General features: G+C 43.4%; 1 protein-coding gene across 1 annotated transcript in view; it reads left to right on the forward strand.

Moving 5' to 3' along the window:
• The first annotated feature begins 220 nt into the window (after nucleotides 1-220).
• The window catches only part of LOC109872688 (protocadherin-1), a 97,395-nt gene continuing 74,008 nt past the window's right edge, over nucleotides 221-23,607 (forward strand). The window contains exons 1-3 of the mRNA XM_031808531.1: nucleotides 221-815; nucleotides 10,033-10,850; nucleotides 11,424-13,607. Coding sequence (XP_031664391.1) covers nucleotides 10,053-10,850; nucleotides 11,424-13,607 — 2,982 coding nt within the window. The 5' untranslated portion in view covers nucleotides 221-815; nucleotides 10,033-10,052. The remainder of the gene's footprint in view (nucleotides 816-10,032; nucleotides 10,851-11,423; nucleotides 13,608-23,607) is intronic.

Raw genomic sequence — 23,607 nt, forward strand, 5'->3', positions numbered from 1 at the left:
ACATAAATCTAAGTCCCACCGTTATGATTTAGGTAGTAAATCCGTGTTTACGTCTCGAGTGTTCAGCCTGTGGCATCCAGTGATGTGGATGAGAAGTTGCTGAGGCTGAGACAGAGAGCGGAGTTCGGTGGAGCCCCACCTCCTACCACGCTCTTGTGCGCGGTCTGGAGAGCAGAGCAAGTGCTGAAAAATTATCCTCACTTGATTTCTCATAACAAAATACGTGCTTCGTTTACTCTACGCGGTGACATATTCCGTTTTGTGATTAAGACACGTGTGACATTTTAAATACTTTTAAAAATATCGTTCAATCTGTATTTCGTGGTGTGTGGGTTTTACGCACGACATTCGCAAAGCTTGAGAAACTTGGACTAAAGGGATAGATAGATAGGTTGAAGATGAGTGCATATCTTCGCTAAGGTGCAGTTGCAACAGGATTTTAGAGTAGAGAAAAGCAATTGAACGTCGTGGCCAGAAGCATAGAGTTCATAACTACTGGTTATTATCTGTAAAAACGAAATTAATTAATTCTAGCTTGATTTGTGTTATTTTTCATGGTCAGAAAAATAGCGTTTTTTTGACAGCGGTAGAATGGAAGGCTGCACAATGACATGGGAATGGATTCATCGAATTTGAGGGTAAAGTTATCAATGGTACTAATGGATTTGCTCTCAACTGGTGATTTTTTTCGTCGTCGTGATACAGTGTTCGGATTGAGTCATTGATACTGAGGTTTGAGGGTTATATACCTGCCTCTGGGACGACAGAAGGAAAAAACCCCGAGACAATCGCACCCTAAGAAGTCTTTGGCAAAGGTAAATTAAATATATTGACATACAACCAGAATAGTGCTTTCCAAGATAAACGCATGTGCAGTATGTCATGTTTAAAAGTCAAACGTTTCTTAGTAAAGGTTAATTGCCTCTTTCTAAATAGGAAAGTATGTTTGATAATATATTTTGTTGCTGTATGTATAATTTCTAATACAATATACACTCATTCATTAAATAGCCTTGTGTACATTTAAACACATTTAAAAGATGGGTAATTCAAACCACTCCCCAATAGTTCGTTTTCCTGCGAATCCGATTAACCAGGTGCAATAGCTTGAATCGGACACTTGTTTGACTAAAAGCCCTTAAACGTCTGGAGTCGTCACTCTCTCTTTCTCTCTCCCTCCCCGCAGTGAAAGCAAGAGATGCTCTTATCGACCAACTATGCATACTGACCAGCCATACAGGCTATATTCGTTAAGCATCGTCTATCAATATTTCGTTCCCACTTCCCACATATTAAACGTCAGTTTGACAGTCTACATGACTCCAGACGCAGCTCTTTTCAGTGTATATTTACATTTTTCAGGGACTGAGCCCATTTCTTTAGTGATACACGCCTATTCTTTGTCCATACCCTCCCAAATATTGACAAGCAGTACACATGGGCAGAGTATGGATAAATATTGCTCCTCATGGTGATTAGTATTATTGTTGTCTTGTCATAAACAGTAACTATGCATCTAACTTCATATAGATTATTAGAGATTACTGAGAGGCAGGGGAGCAGTATGTTATGCAGTCTATTGCCTTGCTACTCAAATCAATGTGAAGTGTATAGACTAGCTCTTCTGGAGATAGATTCTCAGACTAAACTATGACAGGGTTCCCTTTTCAAGAATTGTGTTTTAATAATTCTATTTGTGTTTATTGGTGAGCTGCTTCTTGTATGTTTTAGAGTCGGCATAAAGTGATGTATTTCTGCACATATGAGATGTTAAGCATGGGTATGGCTTGAAGCTAAAGTCAGTGCTAGGGAAAGGATTTTCATCTTGGGCCATTCACACACATTGATTCAATCAGACCGCCATGTCTCTGATGTGCAATCTTCAGACGTTGATTTATCAAATTACTTAGAATTTCCATCCATTCCCCAAAAACATCACTCAACTACAATGCATACTTCTAAGTTAGACAGTTAACATATGTTTGAAATACTTTGCGGGATGGAGGCCTACTGTACGTACACATGCTTCTTCATGTCTTAACTCAAGCTTTCAATGTATGATATACACAAGCCTTTGAGCTACACTCACATTCCTCAAATTCAGCTCTGTGTGTTTGTGACAAAGTGATTTCAACCTTTATACTCCTACGGTAACAAGGTGATTTGAAGAGACATGTGTTGCCATATGGCATGAACCCAAGGAATGAAACCATTAGTGGCATAGCAATATAGGCCTACTGTACTGTGTTTGAAATGGAATCATTGTGAGACAGAGGAATGATGAGTCAGTTAATGATGAATTGCTGCTGAGGCTTATCGCAGAACCTGTTGCAGTCTGATGACCATGATCTGTCAGTGACCAGGCTGTGGGGAAGAGAAAAGGTCACTGCCACACGGAAGGCTGATGTCACCAGGATGCCTTGTAAAAGCTGTTGATAAAAGCTGCTTGTGCTGCAGCTGATAATGACAATGGCGGACAAACATCAGGATTAGATCATTCTTATGTCTATAATTGTTCAATGCATGCCAAAGGTTATATTCTTTATGGCATTTTAATGAATGGAGAGCCATGATTCTAGGGCACTTCAACACACAGAATCCCTGGGCTGCAATTATGACCCAGTAATGGATGGTGCTAGGGTTCTTCATACATCTGAACTGGGTTCTTCATACATCTAGGAATTAGAATACCAGAATGGATATTAACCTTCTTTTGATGGTTCAAGGGTCAGCCATGTTGGTCTGGGAGTTGGTCAACCATGGGTTGCCAGTGCTGTAGTAAGATATTGTGTAAAACAATGAATGTGAAGAATGCATCTGCAATGTACATGTATGTTAGCTAGCCACCCAGTTTTAGAGGAATGATTCCAGAATGTGAAAAAAATTACTGCCAACATTCCATTCAAATAATGCAGTCAATCCACAGCCATATACTGGCTCAAATCAGTTCATGTGAAGACAAGTTGTAAATGCAACAACAAGTACTGATATTGTATCATATAATAGCACTCACAGCTTTCCAAGAAAACACAATCTGAGACATTTATGGTCTGTTTGTAAATATTTGAGAAGCTATTTGTACAGAAAATGTGTATAAAAACCCATCTTAACTGTATTTATAGTTAAATGGCTATGTTAGGTGCACAATAATTCAATTAGACCATTTCTGATACATCACATGCCTTACTTTTATTTGCCTGTATATGTAATGCAGGAAATGCATCAGCTATGCCTCTACTGCCATTCATTTCAATAAAACTACTTTTGGACTTGTCACTGACCATGATGGCTGCTATTTCGCCCCATTGTGGAACTTTGAGGGTTTTTGACGTATCCCCTCTAGTAATTTAATAGGATCTCTATGGAGTACTTGATATTCTTCTTCACATATTTTGTATCACTCAATACGATTGCAATCCAATGTTATGCATATTCTGAACTCTTGGATTATGTTTTATTAATGTTTACTTGGAAATATGCTGGAACTGCATGAGTAATTTAATATCACAATTACATCAGAATTATTATTAATATATTATTTTTTGGCGTGAAAATAACACAAGCCATTGACCTCATTACTCGTTCTGGCTTTTCCAAAATCCCAGTGCTGTTGAACTCACCCTCTGTTGAGGAGATACACACAACTTGCAGTGCTGCAGCCCTCAAAAGCACACGCTATTACAGTCCAGGTTGAGTTGTAATTGTGTATCTGCTCTTATCCGTTACCTGAAAGTATACGGACCCTTATCTCAAATAGAAACTGGGCTTAGACTCTTCAGTGGAGTAGTCCACTCATAGGTATGAATAAGCTATGGATGTTACTCTGTATATTGCTTCTGTTATTGAGGCTTCCATAGACTCTTATCTGACGATGAACGTGTGACTATAATCCGAGTTGTGTATGTGTGTACCTGATCTGGAGACTGTTGAAAGAATATTGTTGCAATTATCTCCTTGGAAGTGATTATGTGATCACTTCTAATGAGTGTTTGGAGTCTCTTATCTAGAGGAAAGTGTGGTTATGGCTTTATTAAGGAGACATTTTAAAGAACCTCTGAGAGACATTTATTCACTGTATGGAGACTCCTGAAGGTCCATATGACACTTATTGGGAGTGAGTTTTATATGATTAGCCTAACTGGGTGAGTGGTATCTTTTTTTCCCTTTAGTATTTAGGATCTCTTGGGATCTGTTTTAGATACTGTATGTCATCTGAGAAGCTTTTGAATTGTTTTCATGCAAGTCAATACAGTACTGCAGTCCAATGCTGCTTTCATCATGCTCCTTTGTAAAGCAACACTTTCAAAGGAGATATTGTTATGGGTCATTGCTGTTGAACTTGATGACTGTCTTCCTCAGCAATGGTGGACATGGAGGATGAGGGTGATAATGTGCTCTGGGTTAACTAGCTGTCATTGAGTTTATTTGTCTCCATATGTTTGTCACCACAAGCTCATGACATTAACAGGACTATAGGCTGGAAAAGTAATGTATTCTCTGATCTCCTCCAATTTAGTTTATTTATAAAAACTTAATAGATGGCAACATGTTTAGTTTCTATGTAGCTGTAGTCTTAGGTTTAAAAAAAAAACCTGGTGCTTTACGATGTACTCTTTAAGCATGCTTTTACTCTACGTGCTGTCATTCAAGCCACATCGACTGGAGGCTGCCCTGCAAATGTAAAAAGGACACATCAATAACTAAGCAATTAGTGCATCAATAACGTGCACTTCCAATCTTAACGGATTCAAAGGAATTGGATTTCTAATTGGTATTCTAGACATGCTCATGTTTTGCTGTTTAGTTTTAACATGTATTTGCTTTGCAACATTGTTGCATGCAAAGAGGGGCAGAAAAATACTGGCTTACGGCCAAAAATATATGCAGCTATAGGATCGCTAAATTTGTTCACGGATGCTTTTTGACACGCACACACTCACCCACATACTGTACACACAGTTTTTCTATTCTTGTTGGGTCACAGAGTAACATTTATTTCCATTCAAAATCCTATTTTAACCCTAACCTTGATCCCTAAACCTAACCCAAACCCAAACCCTAATTCTAACTCTAACCCAACCGCTAAGCTTAAAGCCTTGTCCTCGTGGGGACATGGGAAATGTCTCCATGAGGAAGAATTTTCCTTGTTTTACTATCCTTATGGGAACTTTTGGGGATTTCAGGGCCAGACCACACACACGCACACACACACACACACACACACACACACACACACACACACGCACGCACACACACACACAAAAACATAAACTCACAAGAAACGTCCTCTCACTGTCAACTGCGTTTATTTTCAGCAAACTTAACGTGTAAATATTTGTATGAATATAACAAGATTCAACAACTGAGACATAAACCGAACAAGTTCCACAGACATGTGACTAACAGAAATGGAATAATGTGAACAAAGGGGGGCCAAAATCAAAAGTAACAGTCAGTATCTGGTGTGGCCACCAGCTGCATTAAGTACTGCAGTGCATCTCCTCATGGACTGCACCAGATTTGCCAGTTCTTGCTGTGAGATGTTATCTCACTCTTCCAAGGCACCTACAAGTTCCCGGACATGTCTGGGGGGAATGGCCCTAGCCCTTACCCTCCGATCCAACAGGTCCCAGACGTGCTCAATGGGATTGAGATCCGGGCTCTTCGCTGGCCATGGCAAAACACTGACATTCCTGTCTTGCAGGAAATCACGCACAGAACGAGCAGTATGGTTGGTGGCATTGTCATGCTGGAGGGTCATGTCAGGATGAGCCTGCAGGAAGGGTACCACATGAGGGAGGAGGATGTCTTCCCTGAAATGCACAGTGTTGAGATTGCCTGCAATGGCAACAAGCTCAGTCCGATGATGCTGTGACACACCGCCCCAGACCATGACGGATCCTCCACCTCCAAATCGATCCCGTTCCAGATTACAGGCCTCTGTGTAATGCTAATTCCTTCGACGATAAACGTGAATCCGACCATCACCACTGGTGAGACAAAACCGCCACTCGTCAGTGAAGAGCATTTTTTGCCAGTCCTGTCTGGTCCAGCGATGGTGGGTTTGTGCCCATAGGCAACGTTGTTGCCGGTGATGTCTGGTGAGGACCTGCCTTACAACAGGCCTACAAGCCCTCAGTCCAGCCACTCTCAGCCTATTGCGGACAGTCTGAGCACTGATGGGGGGATTGTGCATTCCTGGTGTAACTCAGACAGTTGTTGTTGCCATCCTATACCTGTACCGCAGGTGTGATGTCCAGATGTACCAATCCTGTGCAGGTGTTGTTACACGTGGTCTGCCACTGCGAGGACGATCATCTGTCCGTCCTGTCTCCCTGTAGCGCTGTCTTAGGCAACTCACAGTATGGACATTGCAATTTATTGCCCTGGCCACATCTGCAGTCCTCATGCCTCCTTGCAGCATGCCTAGGCACGTTCACGCAGATGAGCACGGACCCTGGGCATCTTTCTTTTGATATTTTTCATAGTCAGTAGAAAGGCCTCATTAGTGTCCTAAGTTTTCATAACTGTGATCTTAATTGCCTACTGTCTGTAAGCTGTTAGTGTCTTAACGACCGTTCCACATTGAACAAGCATGGGAAACAGTGTTTAAACCCTTCACAATGAAGATCTGTGAAGTTATTTGGATTTTTACGAATTATCTTTGAAAGACAGGGTACTGAAAAAGGGATGTTTCTCTTTTTTGCTGAGTTTACATACTAACATATAATAGCAGTCAAACGTTTGGACACACCTACTCATTCAGGTTTTTTTTCTTTATTTTTACTATTTTCTACATTGTAGAATAATAGGGAAGACATCAAAACTATGAAATAACACATGGAATAATGTAGTAATCCAACAAAAATTGATTTTAGATTCTTCAAAGTAGCCACCCTTTGCTTTGATGACAGCTTTGCATTCTCTCAACCAGATTCACCTGGAATGCTTTTCCAACAGTCTTGTAGGAGTTCCCACATATGCTGAGCACTTGTTGGCTGCATTTCCTTCACCCTGCGGTCCAACTCATCCCAAACCATCTCTATTGGGTTGAGGTCGGGTGATTGTGGCGGCTAAGTCATCTGATGCAGCACTCCATCACTCTCATTCTTGGTCAAATAACCCCTACACAGCCTGGAGGTGTGTTTACGGTCATTGTCCTGTTGAAAAACAAATGATAGTCCCACTAAACACAAACCAGATGTGTTGGCATATCGCTGCAGAATGCTGTGGTAGCCAAGCTGGTTATGTGTGTCTTGAATTCTAAATAAATCACAAACAGTGTCACCAGCAAAGCACCCCCACACCATAACACCTCTTCCTCCATGCATCGCGGTGGAATCCACACAAGCGGAGATAATACGTTCACCTGCTCTGCATCTCACAAACGCACGGCGGTTGGAACCAAAGATGTCAAATTTGAACTCATTTGACTGAAGGGCAGATTTCCACCGGTCTTAATGTCCATTGCTCGTGTTTCTTGACCCAAACAAGTCTCTTTTTCTTCTTGGTTTCCTTTAGTATTGGTTTCTTTGCAGCAATTCAACCATGAAGGCCTGATTCACACAGTCTCCTCTGAACAGTTGATGTTGAGATGTGTCTGTTACTTGAACTCTGTGAAGCATTTATTTGGGCTGCAATCTGAGGTGCAGTTAACTTTAATGAACTTATCCTCTGCAGCAGAGGCAGCTCTGTCTTCCTTTCCTGTGTCGGTCCTCATGAGAGCCAGTTTCATCATGGCGCTTAATGTTTTTTTTTGACTGCATTTAAAGAAACGTTCAAAGTTCTTTACATTTCCCAGAATGACTTTCAGTAATGCTGGACTGTCGTTTCTCTTTGCTTATTTGAGCTGTTCTTGCCATAATCTGGACTTGGGCTATCTTCTGTATACCACGCCTACCTTGTCACAACACAGCTGATTGGCTCAAATGTATTAAGAAGGAAAGACATTCCACAAATTAACTTTTAACAAGGCACACCTGTTAATTGAAATGCATTCCATGTGACCACCTCATGAAGCTGGTTGAGAGAATGCCAAGAGTGTGCAATGCTGTCATCAAGGCAAAGGGTGGCTACTTTGAAGAATCTAAAATCTATTTGAATTTGTTGAACACTTTCTTTGGTTACTACATGTATTATTTCATAGTTTTGATGTCTTCACCATTATTCTACAATGTAGAAAATTGTAAAAAATATGAGTAAGTGTGTTCCAACTTTTGACTGGTGCTGTACATACATACATACAAACATACATACATACATACATACATACATCAGCATGCAAAGGCTATAAGGACCTGTGCTGGAGCACTACAACTATATAAATACTATATAATATCCTCTTTCGAGTTACAGCGAGAACTCTTCTCACACATGAAATAATTCAAGCCTAAAATCATTTGCAGTCTGAAAAATAGTGTATTCTTTAGCTTGCGGAATATGGATCAAAGCAGAAGCTAAACTAGCGGGGTAGTGATTAATGGGGTGGTGTAGCAGGTTAGAAATCAAACATGAACATTACAGTGTGTAAATTAGCCCATAACAGCAGAGTAGGATGGAGATCTCATCTGCTCAAAAGTTAAGCTGCATTTTGTGATAAGGCGCAGGCCAGGTTACAGATCAACAACATGTTCCACATGAAGCCAAACACTGATGTGCTGCTGCCTCTGGGTGCTGCAGCTGGAGCCTTAGGTGGGTCAGACCTCTCTCGTATTAGATCAGTCAGATTATGCATTTTCAGTCTTGTCTTTTATATCATATCGTCAAGGTTTCGTAAACATACTGTATGGTTTGTTCAACAGTGTTGTTTTTTTTGTGGCGTTGCATTCACAAGCTGCTTCTATACACATTTAATGATGTCTAGGAGGCTCAACCTTGAACCGTGGCACTGTACCCTGTCTTTGAGGCTCTGCATTGGATTATACAGCTGCCGTAATGCACACTGGGCCGCTCTCACTTTATCTTCTGTGTAAATTCTGTCTGGAAATCAATTCTTTAAAAAATTGATATATATATATATTTATGTAGCGCTTAAACAAGTTTTCAATACTGGCTGTTGCCATTTTCAATATCCTCAGCACTGTGCTGAATATCTGATTTAGTGAATGAAAACAGTTACAAACTGTCTGCAAAAGCTCAATTTGGTTTAATTAATGTGGCAAAAATAAGGAGGGGAAATCACCCAACATGCCGAACTGTTGTTACACGATTCCACATTTAGATGAATGACATTATCATCCCTATTTGTTAAATTGTTCCTTTCAAATAGAAGATTGAGTGCTCATTGCTTTATAAATTCCCTGTAAGTCACTAAGTCAGTGGAGAAAATCTCCAACATCTGAACCATTCTTTTTCAAGCATGGCAAAAATGGTCCTTGGGAGAAACATGTTATGCTCATTGTTCATGTTTCCTGGGTTTTGTCCTGTTGACAGGGGAAAGATAATCCTTGCTCTCTTAACAAGGATATTATCTATTCCAATGTGGAGAGCTTGTTTTTGGTAAATATGCCATATATGATGAATCGTTCCTTGTATTGTCATTGCAGAAGAAACATTATTTTCACATACCTGGGAGAATACATTTTTTTCACTAACGTTAAAACCCCTAGAATTATAAAATCTTAGTTAAACCCCAATGAAGATACTATATATATAGTATCAACAGTTTCCCGTGTGTATCAAGAATAGTCCACCACCCAAAGGACACCCAGCCAACTTGACACAACTGTGGGAACCATTGGAGTTTAAATGGGCCAGCATCACTGTGGAATGCTTTCGACACCTTGTCGAGTCCATGCCATGATTAATTGAGGCTGTTCTGAGGGCAAAAGGGCGGGGAGTGCAACACAATATTACAAGAATATTCTTAATGTTTTGTTACACTCAGTGTATATACATACCGTATGTATAACTATGGCTGTTGATTAACTATGTTGTTTCAGAGCACATTCAACATAACCAATAAACCTTAAGCCCAAGTATAGTTTTTCATCTTTAATGTGTTATTTTTATTTTTATTTTTTTTGCTGGCAGGTAATCTGGTGACGGACTTCATGGAACTGCACTTGGGAGCAGTTCTGTTGTGGGTCCTGGTGTTGGACTGCTGTGGTTGGGCTGAGGCTGGTATCCTCTACCGGGTCCAGGAGGAGCAGCCCCCCAGCACGCTGATTGGCAGCCTGGCATCAGACCAGGGCCTGCCAGACTCTGGTCACTTATACAAGCTAGAGGTGGGTTCTCCGTACCTGCGAGTGGATGGGAAGACAGGGGACATCTTCACCACAGAGATCCCCATAGACAGGGAGACACTGAGGGACTGCCGCAGTATTGTCAGGGGCAAGCCCTGCTTCCTGGAGTTTGAAGTGTCCGTCACAGACCTAATCCACAACCAGAGCCCCAGGCTCATTGAGGGCCGCATCGAGGTCCAGGACATCAACGACAACACGCCGCAGTTTCCCTCCCCCGTGCTCACCATCTCTGTCCCAGAAAACACCCACTTGGGAGCTCTGTTCTCCATTCCCCTGGCCACAGACAGGGACTCGGAGAGGAACGGGGTGGCCGACTACGCCCTCACCGCTGGGGCAGACGCAGTGACGCTCTTCGGCCTGCAGGTGGCGGAAGACAGGGGGGAGAAGCTGCCCCAGCTCATTGTCCTGGGCAGTCTGGACCGGGAGCTCAAGGACTCGTACGACCTGACAATCAAAGCTGTGGACGGAGGTAACCCCCAGCGCTATAGCAGTGCCTTGCTGAGAGTGGTGGTTGCTGATGCTAACGACAATGCTCCGAAGTTTGAGAAGGCCACGTACGAGGCAGAGGTTTCAGAAAACAGCCCTGTGGGACACTCTGTTTTGCAGGTAAAAGATTATTTTAATATTGCATAGTGATCAAGGTGTTGTGTTCGCTACCGTATAGATTGGATACAACTTTGACTGTGAGAAAACTAAGTGTTTTATATCCACAACTCATTAGGGCCCAACATGCGGTGCTGGGTCTCTAGGTTTTTACTATGATGAAATGCCCGAATGAAGTTACTGAATTTGCAATTTCACAGTGTAGTCTTATTGAACTGCTGCCAGAAGCAGCAAAGCGTAGCCAATTTATTGAACGTTTTTTGAACAATTAGCCCACTCAATAAAGTTTCTTCCCGAGCGGATATTTTGGTTGACAGTTTCTAAGTCAAATAAACCCTCAGTGTACACACATGTGTCTCTCTGAAGCTAGGATGGTATGTTTTCATATTATTGCAAGATATGTTTATAATATGCACATTTAGACTCCCTTGCTTATCGCCCTCTTGCTGTAAACTAACTTCAATGACATCGGGCTGTAAACCTAAACCCCTTACCCATACCTCCATATGCTAACATAATCCCTGAATTCTTACCCTGATTCCAACCTCTAACCTAATCCCTTGTCTCTGATTGCAGGTGAAAGCCAATGACTCTGACATGGGCCCCAATGGAGAGATAGAATACACACTACACCAGGCATTAGACCCAGTGCCAAAACTCCTGCGAATTGATCGCTCCACTGGCATCATCTATGTCAAAGGGCCCTTGGATCGGGAAGAAATCAGCGATTTGACATTCTACGTAGTGGCCAGGGACAAAGGTCCCCAACCCAAAAGCTCCAAGACCTTTGTGACAATCCAGGTGACTGACCAGAATGACAATTCCCCTGCTGTGGAGATCCGTGGGATCGGCCTGGTGACCCACAGTGACGGGGTGGCCAACATATCAGAGGACATGCCAGTGGGCACGGCGGTGGCCCTTGTCCAGGTGTCTGACAGGGATGAGGGGGAGAATGCAGTGGTCACCTGTGTGGTGGCGGGGGACGTACCATTCCAGCTGCGCCCGGCTAGTGACTCGTCCACTAACAAGAGGAAGTATTTTCTGCAGACTACAACCCCCTTGGACTATGAGAGGGTCAGGGAATACCGTGTGGAGATTGTGGCTGTTGACTCTGGCAACCCAGCTCTTTCTAGTACTAACTCATTGAAGGTGCAGGTGACTGATGTTAATGACAACTCCCCAGTGTTTTCCCCCAACCTGTTTGAGGTTGCCTTTGCAGAGGAGAACCAGCCAGGGGACAAGGTTGTGGACGTGGTTGCCACGGACGCTGATAGCGGAACTAACGCCGAGCTGGTCTACAGCATCATAGCAGACACATCTACCAGGGGCCTGTTTGAGATTGACCCCGATTCAGGGGAGGTGAGGGCACGGAGCTCACTGGACAGAGAGCATAAAGAACGCTATGAGTTCCGGGTCACTGCGTCTGATAAAGGTTCTCCCAGTCACAGAGGAACAGCCACGGTCGTGGTCAAGGTGCTGGACCGCAATGACAACGACCCCAAGTTCATGCTAAGTGGCTACAGCTTCTCTGTTCTGGAGAACATGCCCCCACTCAGCGCCGTTGGCATGGTGACTGTGCTGGACATGGACCAGGGAGAGAACGCCAGAGTGCAGCTCTCTGTGGAGCCAGACGGAGGGAAGTTTGTGATTCAGAATGGAACAGGAACCATCCTGTCCAGCATCTCCTTTGACCGGGAGAAGGAGAGCAGCTACACCTTCCGTCTGAAGGCCGTAGATGGGGGAGAGCCTCCCAGGTCCTCCTATGTAGGCGTTACCATCAATGTCCTGGATGAAAACGACAATGATCCTGTGGTCACCAAGCCCTCCAACTCCTCCTTCAGACTCCTGTCCCCTCTAGCTGCCCCAGAAAGCCGTGTGGAGCTAGTGGAGGCTGAAGACCTGGACACTGGCCCCAATGCAGAGCTGGTCTTCAGCATCACTGGAGGAAACCCTTATGACCTCTTCAGCATCTCCTCCACTACTGGGGAGATCACCCTGGTCAAGGAGCTGACCCGGAAACATGGTGGGCTCCATCGCCTGGTGGTGAGGGTGAGTGATGCGGGCAAACCCGCACGCCACGCCACTGCCATGGTGCACATCTACGTCAATGAGACCATTGCTAACGTCAGCCTGGTGGAAGCACTGGTGGGACACAGTCTCTACACTCCTCTGGAGACAGACATTGCTGGTGACCCTGACTACGGCCTGGCGGCCCAACGCAGTAACATTGTGTACGGAAGCCTGGCAGGAGTGGCGGGCGTTGTCATGGTGATCGTAGTGGTGGTGTTTATCCGCCACCGCATTCAGCGGGAGACAAAGAGCGGCTACCAGGCTGGCAAGAAGGAGACCAAGGACCTTTACGCCCCTAAGCAGGGGCCCAAGAATGGCAAAGGCAAGAGGGGAAGGAAAGGAAAGCCCTCCAAGTCCCCCAAGCCCTTGGGAGAGGAGGAGGAGGTCAGTCTCCAGAAGAGTCTCAAGTTCAACCTGGATGGGGTCAACGACAGCCCCAGGATCCACCTGCCCCTGACATACCCCCCAGGCAGCCCTGACCTTGGCAGACACTACCGCTCCAACTCTCCCCTACCATCCATCCAGCTGCAGGCCCAGTCTCCGTCAGCCTCCCAGAAGCACCAGGCAGTCCAGGACCTCCCTGCAACCAACACCTTCGTAGGGACTGGAGGAGATGACAATTCAACAGGCTCAGACCAGTACTCGGATTATAGCTACAAGGCCAGCCAGCCAAAGTACAACAGCAAGCAGGTAAGAGCCAGAGCTTCGAAAGCAAAACAATAATTTGTTTAAATTGCCTGTGACGAAGGTAGGAGGTGGTGTGTTATTAGTGGAGTGGCTGTGATATTTAAGGCTATGGATGGGGGCCATTAACGTTGGAAATTCCACCTCAAAAACAATCAAGCAGCCGTTTCAGAATGCTGTTGGCTACCTGCTTTTCATCGCCTGATTTAAACACACAATCAGTAACTAAAAAAGGCTTTAGTAATTAGGAAAACCTCCACCCACTTGGAGGGTGAAAGGGCACATGGGAGTAATAAGAAACTGCTTTTGGTCTCCTCTTTTACCGGGGTGGAGACGAGTCTCCTACCCCTTCTCCCCCCCCCCTCTTCCCCCTCTTCCCATGGGTTCATAAATCTAGCTGGTGAACGGAGGAGGTGAGGTAGAGGGCGAGGTTCATGTCTGAGTGACTTACTCTTACACTTCTGCTTGACCTCACGCCCTGTGGTCCATACAGGTCACATGCTCTTATCTTCTCACTGCACTGCACTCCACTTCACTTGGCTTGGCTCTGACCCTTCTACCATTGCCATGGAAACAGAAATATTAATAGGCTCAGAGAGGATTAGAATGCAAAAATAAATTAGGGAGAGTATGTCTGTATGTCTCTGTGCATATATGCGTGCTTGCTTGAATGACTGATTGTGTGCCCGTGTGTGTGTGTGTATCTAGAAGTGTCTATTAGCTTAACCTGACCTGCGCGGTACAATATGTTCAAGAAATTATCCTATTCTTCAAGGGAAATGGGTGACTGGGCTCTGAATATGTGTGGGACACTTTGAGGATAAGGAAGCTTATCTCCAGAACCCAGTCAGTCACCACTGGTTGTCTAGTGGCTGGTGGGTAATTTCAGCAGATGTTGCCTGACAGCTTGGACAATTGCGAGCCCCTGTGGGTTAAGAGAGTCAGTAGTGTGTACAGTCACCACTGTCTCAGTGATGGACAGCATATACGAGCAAAGTGACAATGAACTGTAGCCCTGCAGTGGGTTTGCATGTTTGGGTCTATGTGAGTAAGTCTGTGTTTCCAGGTGGGCTTTGTGCTTGGGTTGTATTTGAGGACATACATGTCTAATCTAGCTATATGCTACTGCTAGTGTCTGTGCTGTGTGCACCTGTGCATCAAGCTAGCCTCCTCACCTCTCTCTGTTTGCGTTTCTCTGCATGAGTGTGTAAAGTGTTTCAAAACATGTGTGAGTTGATGGAAAGGTGCCGCAAAAACGCGGACAGATGTTAAAACTCATGTGACATACCTCAGCAGATGTTACCTCATGTATGGCATCCCCTCTCACATCAGGAAGAACAGATTGACCAAAATATATAATAAAGTTGCTGCCTATTGGAGTGACAGATGTGGAGTGGAGAGCTTACTCAAGTCAACCATGCTGGTCTAAACAATGACTCACATTTTCAGTGGGGATGTGCTCAGGTGTCTGTGACTAGAACTGAGCTTCTCAATGATTCTTGGCAGTGCTGAATGTAAACACACTGGTGCTACCATTCGCTGTCAGCACATATTCATATCTCTGGCAGTTTCACCTCTTCTCTTTTTTAGACCTAGCTCCAATAACTGGATGTGGGAGGGTGTTTCTCAATATGCATACTACCATGCTCTGAGCATGGAAATTGGAGCACGGGAGTGACGTAGTATGTCCAAATCAAGGTACAGTATGCGAAACGGAGCACGGCTAGCACTTCTCTAATGCGTACTCCGTTTCTACATATTTTGCAGCATGCTTCAACAGAAAGTATGCACAGAAAAATTACGCAGCCAAGTAAAAAAGGCCGGACATTATTTGAGCTGAAGTGAGAGACTTCGGAATGAAATGTTGCCTATTCACATCTCATATGATGCCTGACTACAATATTTTATCTTGATACATTATCTTGATACCTGCCTACAATAGCTATGGACTTGCGTAAATTGCAAACCCATAGTAAGTCAATAGGGCTAACTGACTAGCTACTACTGTTAGCTAGCCAAATAGCCACAAAGAATTATCAGCTAGCTAGCTACCCATGAAGAATCTACCCATTCATTTTAGGTCCTGTTTGCCTGTTAAACAATATGGTTAGCTACATTAATATGATTCACATATAGCTAGCTGATAGTTAAACTTTTGCTTTGTGTATATCTTGTTTCGTCTCTATTGCGATTGTCCTGGCTGGAGGAATGTTCAGTGAATGGGTAAGTCCATAGTAAATCAATAGGGCTAGCTAGCTAGCCACGAAGAATGTACATCTAACTTGCATGACATACGTTTTAGGTAATTTGTGACGGTTTAACTAGCTGGCTAGCTAGATTATTGCGATTCACATAGAGCTAGCAGATAATTATGAAGTCAAATATTTGCTTTGTGATATGTTGTTTTTTCCCTATTGTTGCCATTGTCCTGGCTGGAAGAAGGTTCAGTGAATGGGGAGATGCAGCGAGAGTGTGAGTGCTTTACAAATGTAATGTTTTATGCATTCTCCACACTCTTATCCTCACAAGAACGTACTCAAGAGAACATCCTGGGAGAATGCACTTACAGCATGAGAATGTGGAGAAGGGTAGTATGCATATTGAAAAACACCCGTAGTGCACAAAACATTAGGAACGTAGACTGACCAGGTGAATCCAGGTGAAAGCTATCATCCCTTTATTGATGTCACTTGTTACATCCACTTCAGTCAACGTAGTTGAAGGGGAGGAGACAGGTTAAAGAAGGATTGAGAATTGAGACAGTTTCCCGTGTGTATGAGGAATGGTCCACCACCCAAAGGACATCCAGCCAACTTGACACACCTGTGGGAAGCATTGGAGTCAACATGGGCCAGCATCTCTGTGGAACGCTTCCAGCACTGTGTAGAGTCCATGCCCCGACAAATTGAGGCTGTTCTGAGGGCAAAAGGGGGTGCAACTCAATATTAGGAAGGTGTTCCTAATGTTTGTACAATCAGTGATCAAGTAAACAACCACTTAATTTCCCAGTGGCGTGATCTGGTCTGGACAGAGCTGTGTGAAGCCTATGACTATGTCCCAATCCAAAGGCAGCTGCCTGATGCCTACCTGCCTCACCTACCTTTGTAGGTAGCACTTTTCCAGTAGGCAACTGCTGATTGGGATGGGATTCTAAGGCAGCATCCGCGAGACATTTAGTTACATTGTAGCCACTCTAACACCGTGAGCAACTAGTGCTAGCAATTCAGTGAACAACTATCCCAAAATGGAAATATCTGACACAAATAAAAAGTAAACAAGTTACAAAATTGATCTCCTCAGTACCAGTTCATGAATTAAGTTGACACCGACCAGAATACTTAGCCTACAGTATAGGGTCCTCCTCTAGCATATTGCTTGGTCTGCAGCTCCATCTTTGTGGAATGTGGCATGACAGGTAAGCTTGCATGCATGATCCAAAAACTACAGTTTTTTTGAGATAGCTAAGCTATTTTACTGACTGTTTTAAGAATGATTAATAGCCAGAATAGTAGTGTTTCACTGTGAAGCTATTACTGTGTTAGAGCTGCTAATGTTTTATTCTAATGAGTAGGCTTGCATTGTGATTCCTAAACTATCACACCCGCACATATTATTAAATGACTCTGATCTCAAGAACATGATTTTATATTTGTTGATAACTAATATTGAAAGGTGATATGATGCAATCTAACTAGATTAGAAAGCTACTTCATCCTAATGTTAGCTAAATGCATTGGATACCCAAAAAATATAATGGCATGTGATAAAGGATAACATGTCCAATATAATTATATAAATGCACATCAAACAGGAATATACACTGCATTTGGAAAGTATTCAGACCCCTTGACTTTTTCCACCTTTTGTTACATTACAGCCTTATTGGAAAATTGATTAAATAGTTTTTTCCCCTCACCAATCTACAAAAAATACCCCATAATAACAAAGCAAAAACTGTTTTTTAGAAATGCTTGCAAATATATTACAAATAAAAAACTGAAGTATCACATTTACATAAGTTTTCAGACCCTTTACTCTGTACTTTTGTTGAAGCACCTTTGGCAGCGATTACAGCCTCGAGTCTTCTTGGATATGATACCACAAGCTTGACACACCTGTATTTGGGGAGTTTCTTCCATTCTTCTCTGCAGATCCTCGCAAGCTCTGTCAGGTTGGATGGGGACCGTCGCTGCATATTCGGAGCCTTGTCCCGAAGCCACTCCTGCATTGTCATGGCTGTGTGCTTAGGTCGTTGTCCTGTTGGAAGGTGAACCGTCACCCCAGTCTGAGTTCCTGAGCGCTCTGGTTCAGGTTTTCATCAAGTATCTCTATACTTTGCTCTATTCATCTTTCCCTGGATCCTGACTAGTCTCCCAGTCCTTGCCGCTGACAAACATCCCCACAGCATTGTGCTGCAACCACCATGCTTCACTGTAGGGATGGTGCCAGGTTTCCTCCAGACGTGGCGCTTGGCATTCAGGCCAAAGAGTTCAATCTTGGTTTCATCAGACCAGACAATGTTGTTTCTCATGGTCTGAGAGTCTTTAGGTGCCTTTTGACAAACTCCAAGCGGGCTGTCGTTCCTTTTACTGATGAGTGGCTTCCATCTGGCCACTCTACCATAAAGGCCTGATTGGTGGAGTGCTGCAGAGATGGTTGTCCTTCTGAAAGGTTCTCCCATCTCCACAGAGGAACTCTGGAGCTCTGTCAGAGTGACCGTCATGTTCTTGGTCATGTTCCCTGACCAAGGCCCTTCTGCACTGATTGCTCAGTTTGGCCGGGAGGCCAGCTCTAGGAAGAGTCTTGGCGGTTCAACACTTTTTCTGTTTAAGAATGATGGAGTTCAATGTGTTCTTGGGACCTTCAATGCTGCAGAAATGTTTTGGTACTCTTCCCCAGATCTGTGCCTCCGACACGATCCTGTCTCTGAGCTCTACGCACAATTCCTTCGACCTCATGGCTTGGTTTTTGCTCTGACATGCATTGTCAACTGTGGGGACCTTATATAGACAGGTGTGTGCCTTTCCAAATAATGTCCAATCAATTGAATTTACCCCAGGTAAACCCCAATCAAGTTGTAGAAACATATCAAGGTAAATGTGAACAGTGTAACGTAAACAGGATGCACCTGAGCTCAATTTCAATTCTCATAGCAAAGAGTCTGAATATTTATGTAAATAAAGTAATGTCTAATACATTTGGAAATTTTTCAAAAAACTTATTTTCACTTTGTCATTATTAGGTATTGTGTGTAGATTGATGAGGATTTTTTATTTATTTAATCAGTTTTAGAATAAGTTTGTAACGTAAAGAAAATATGGAAAAAAGTAAAGGGGTCTGAATACTTTCCAAATGCACAGTATATTCAATTAAATGAATGCAGCATTGTAATATTATTGATGTCCTTCTCTTGCAGAGGATTGGTCAGATGATCTGCAGTCACCAGATGCCCAAGACTCAAAACATGTGGAGACATCAGCACTTGTCATTTTCAATAAATGTTAACATTTGTATTGGTTTTCCTGTATCTGTGCATGAGTCCTTAAAACACATGCCATTGTACAAAAGAAGCAATTCCCAAAGTGAGGGACATCAATGAGATTAACTTCCAACATAAAAGAGCTTGTTCAATACATGAGGGCACATTTTATCATGGCAACCATAGGTTTTTGTTTTTATAGACAGGCCAGGAGTTTACCGTTTTTTTTGTTTTTATAGACAGACGAGGAGTTTACAGTTTTTGTTCCCTAGCCCTTCACTAACCTATGTCAACTAATTGTGGTCTACATTGGAAACTTGCACACAGTGCATACCCCTGGGACAGAAAATCACATCTGTATTTTAGAATGAGCTTCAAAAGTTACAATTTCCTTACACATCTGCATGATAAACCATAACATGGGTGAATCTATTTATCTCTAACATTGTGATGTTGCACACTCCTGAATAAAATCCTGGAATATGGTGATTATCCTGTTTGCTGAGAGGTTCCCGACAAATTATTTACATCTGTAGGGTGTCAAGGCGGGATGTCCTTCAAACCCGGAACAAGCAGAGACGAGAGGGGAGAAATGAACCTCACTGCTCAAATATCAGTGCTGGTTCAAGTTGCTGAAGCAACAACTACCTTTATTAATGTGCAATAGTTTTGTTAACAGTTTTGCATATTTTTAAGCTTGATCAAGTTGTTTACACTAAGAGTAGAATAACTTAGCCTCTAGTGTAAACTAGTAACACCAACCCAATGGTGCAACAAAATAGGGGAAGGGAAAGTGACGAGAGAAAGTTAGTTAACGTTAGGTAAACAGACACTGTATGCAGCTTGCTAGCAAAACAGAGTCATCAACGGGATGCACAAATTATTTGGCTGGCTAACAAGCCTAGTTTGAACAGAACACAGCTGGCTGCATTTCCTATCGTTTTCATCAGATGTTGTTAATAAAATGTCTTATCTCCAAACAAGTCCAGAAACGTTTTCTCCTGCCAAGCCATTGCAATGTGGTGCCCACTTTAGTCCCTGAAAACAGATGGGGAAACATTATTTGCTGCATGTCTTCAGCTGGCTAGAAAGTTCACCAATTTATTATTTAAAAACTGTCTGGGTCTTCACAATTGACGCAATGCTCAATCTATGATTAGGCCTAGTTAGTTTACATGTTCACCTCTAAACAACCGATAAACAGGATGAAATCGACTACTAGCTAGCTATCGCTTCCGGCGTGTTGGCAATGGGCTGATAAACACCAGTTGATAAACATCATATGAAAGTGATCTGTTGATCATTTTAACAAAATGTTGATGTTAAATAAACATTATACTTACATTAAGTTATTGCTTATTCTTCTGAGAAATGTTTTCCCAAGTGGGGACAACATTTGGGGAATTTTGGGATGCTGCCTTCAAAATCACCCCAATGAAGGCACCTTAAAAGGCAGCATTTTAAGTTACTTTAGGATTGGTACATGCCAATTTTGATGTCCTGCCTAGAAATTCTGCCTCAAAGGGCAGCATTCTTGTCGATTGGGACACAACCTATACAGCTTACGTGTGTTTGTGTAAGTGATTGAGCTCGACGTTAAGGCAAGGTGGGGTCACGAGGTTGGGTTCAGGGATGCATTTATAGGTTTTCCCAACGGGTTCTCCCTCACTCCGAATGTGTGAAATTACATGATGGTTGCCGAGGAGACCATTAGCTTACATTGAGCCCAGTGTTGATAATTAGCCCATTCAGGCCAAAGATTGGACACCTTTTTACATAGCATTTTAATGATGTGTCCCTCCTCCTTAGGAGAGAAAGAACCAGTGTGAGAGATATTAGCACACAGTGAAGATCAAGGGAAAGGCCTTCCCAGTTCATTTTTAAGTGGGCGTGATGAGCGCTTGTGAAGCCGTAAATCTGTACTTAAATTAAATCCACACAATTAAAATGCCTTATTAGTCAGAGATAGCTGAGTGTTGTCCCCCTGTGGGGCTCCGCCTTCATCTCGGCACTGCAGTGGGCAGCTAGCTAAATCCATCTCCAGCCAACCTGAAGGATTCTCACAGAGGATTCAGGGCTAGCCTTAATTAACCCTACTTCATTGTTCAACTGGCCATACACTGGATGAACTCTAGGCATCCCTGTGAGCTGGGATTAACCCAATTTGGGTTTGCTATCTGAGAGGTGCAGAGATGCATTTCAGGGGGCGAGGCCACAAGCAGAATCTCCTCATCTCCACAGACGGTTTACAACACGGCCTAATACTCCGTTTCTTGGTGTCTTCCTGAGACCTCAGAAATCCTCAGATCAGAGCACATCCATGATGTATTTAATTGCAGTCGTTCTCTCACTCTCTTCTGCTCCCTCGCTTATTCTCTCTCTGTTTTTCTCTCCTCTAACTATTTCTCTCTTGATCCATCCATCTGGAAGTCACCCTTATCAGACAGATAGTCACACACCCACACTCAGACACATGGTGCAGATTCATCTTCTACTATCTGATTCAGAACACTCCAGACACTTCCCACTCACATCCTCTGTAGCAGAACTTAGTCAGGGAACAACGTAGAATTAGGAGGAAGTATTTGGTAGCAGACGAAGACCCGCCTTCACCCTGAGGGGAACAACAGCAATTATCTGCAAATATTTTGTTCGTAGATACTGGAGAGACATGTCCCACTGAGGGAAATCCACCATGTAATGACTAATTCTAATACACCTGGAGCTACAGCAAGCCTCCCACTGGGGTGATAGAGTCAACACAGTGAGGACAAGGAAGACAGCCGAGAAGCAAACAACTTCAATTAGCACACTGGCTCTAATGAAAGTGGGGGTCTTTGAACCAGGACAAAGGGATTGATTTCATTGGCATAGGATTTTTAGACAGAGTAGTCTAGGTTTGCCATCTGAGATTGCCTGGCCTGGCCTTGCATTAAGGGATTAGCAAGTGTGCAACCTCTCTGAGATGGACTTGTCTGGGCTGGGTGGACTCTGAGACGATATGTTGGGTGTGAATGGTGAGAATTTAAAGTGAAATCACAGTGCACTCTGCGCTGCCGCTGTGTTGAAGTGGGCAATTTAAAGCTAACTTTCCCTTGATTACCTGTTAAAAGAGATTACAGCTGGAGACCAAGTGAGACACTCGGGGCACATTCAATCCAAACCAGACCCACAGGCTAGCTAGAGCAAACCTACAGATGGGTTGCCATATAACATATACAGTGGGGCAAAAAAGTATTTAGTCAGCCACCAATTGTGCAAGTTCTCCCACTTAAAAAGATGAGAGAGGCCTGTAATTTTCATCATAGGTACACTTCAACTATAACAGACAAAATGAGAAAAAAAATCCAGAAAATCACATTGTAGGATTTTTAATGAATTTATTTGCAAATTATGGTGGAAAATAAGTATTTGGTCAATAACAAAAGTTTATCTCAATACTTAGTTATATACCCTTTGTTGGCAATGACTGAGGTCAAACGTGTTCTGTAAGTCTTCACAAGTTTTTCATACACTGTTTCTGGTATTTTGGCCCATTCCTCCATGCAGATCTCCTCTAGAGCAGTGATGTTTTGGGGCTGTTGCTGGGCAACACAGACTTTCAACTCCCTCCAAAGATTTTCTATGGGGTTGAGATCTGGAGACTGGCTAGGCCACTCCAGGACCTTGAAATGCTTCTTACGAAGCCACTCCTTCATTGTCATGCTGAAAGACCCAGCCACGTTTCATCTTCAATGCCCTTGCTGATGGAAGGAGGTTTTCACTCAAAATCTCACGATACATGGCCCCATTCATTCTTTCCTTTACACGGATCAGTCGTCCTGGTCCCTTTGCAGAAAAACAGCCCCAAAGCATGATGTTTCCACCCCCATGCTTCACAGTAGGTTTGGTGTTCTTTGTCCTCCAAACACGACGAGTTGAGTTTTTACCAAAAAGTTCTATTTTGGTTTCATCTGACCATATGACATTCTCCCAATCTTCTTCTGGATCATCCAAATGCTCTCTAACAAACTTCAGACGGGCCTGGACATGTACTGGCTTAAGCAGGGGGACACGTCTGGCACTGCAGGATTTGGGTCCCTGGCGGCGTAGTGTGTTACTGATGGTAGGCTTTGTTACTTTGGCCCCAGCTCTCTGCAGGTCATTCACTAGGTCCCCCCGTGTGATTCTGGGATTTTTGCTCACCGTTCTTGTGATCATTTTGACCCCACGGGGTGAGATCTTGCGTGGAGCCCCAGATCGAGGGAGATTATCAGTGGTCTTGTATCAGTGGTCTTGTGTCTTCCATTTCCTAATAATTGCTCCCACAGTTGATTTCTTCAAACCAAGCTGCTTACCTATTGCAGATTCAGTCTTCCCAGTCTGGTGCAGGTTGTTTCTGGTGTCCTTTGACAGCTCTTTGGTCTTGGCCATAGTGGAGTTTGGAGTGTGACTGTTTGAGGTTGTGGACAGGTGTCTTTTATACTGATAACAAGTTCAAACAGGTGCCATTAATACAGGTAACGAGTGGAGGACAGAGGAGCCTTT

Source organism: Oncorhynchus kisutch, linkage group LG28 (genome assembly GCF_002021735.2).
Source record: "Oncorhynchus kisutch isolate 150728-3 linkage group LG28, Okis_V2, whole genome shotgun sequence".
In the NCBI taxonomy this organism is placed as follows: Eukaryota; Metazoa; Chordata; class Actinopteri; order Salmoniformes; family Salmonidae; genus Oncorhynchus; species Oncorhynchus kisutch.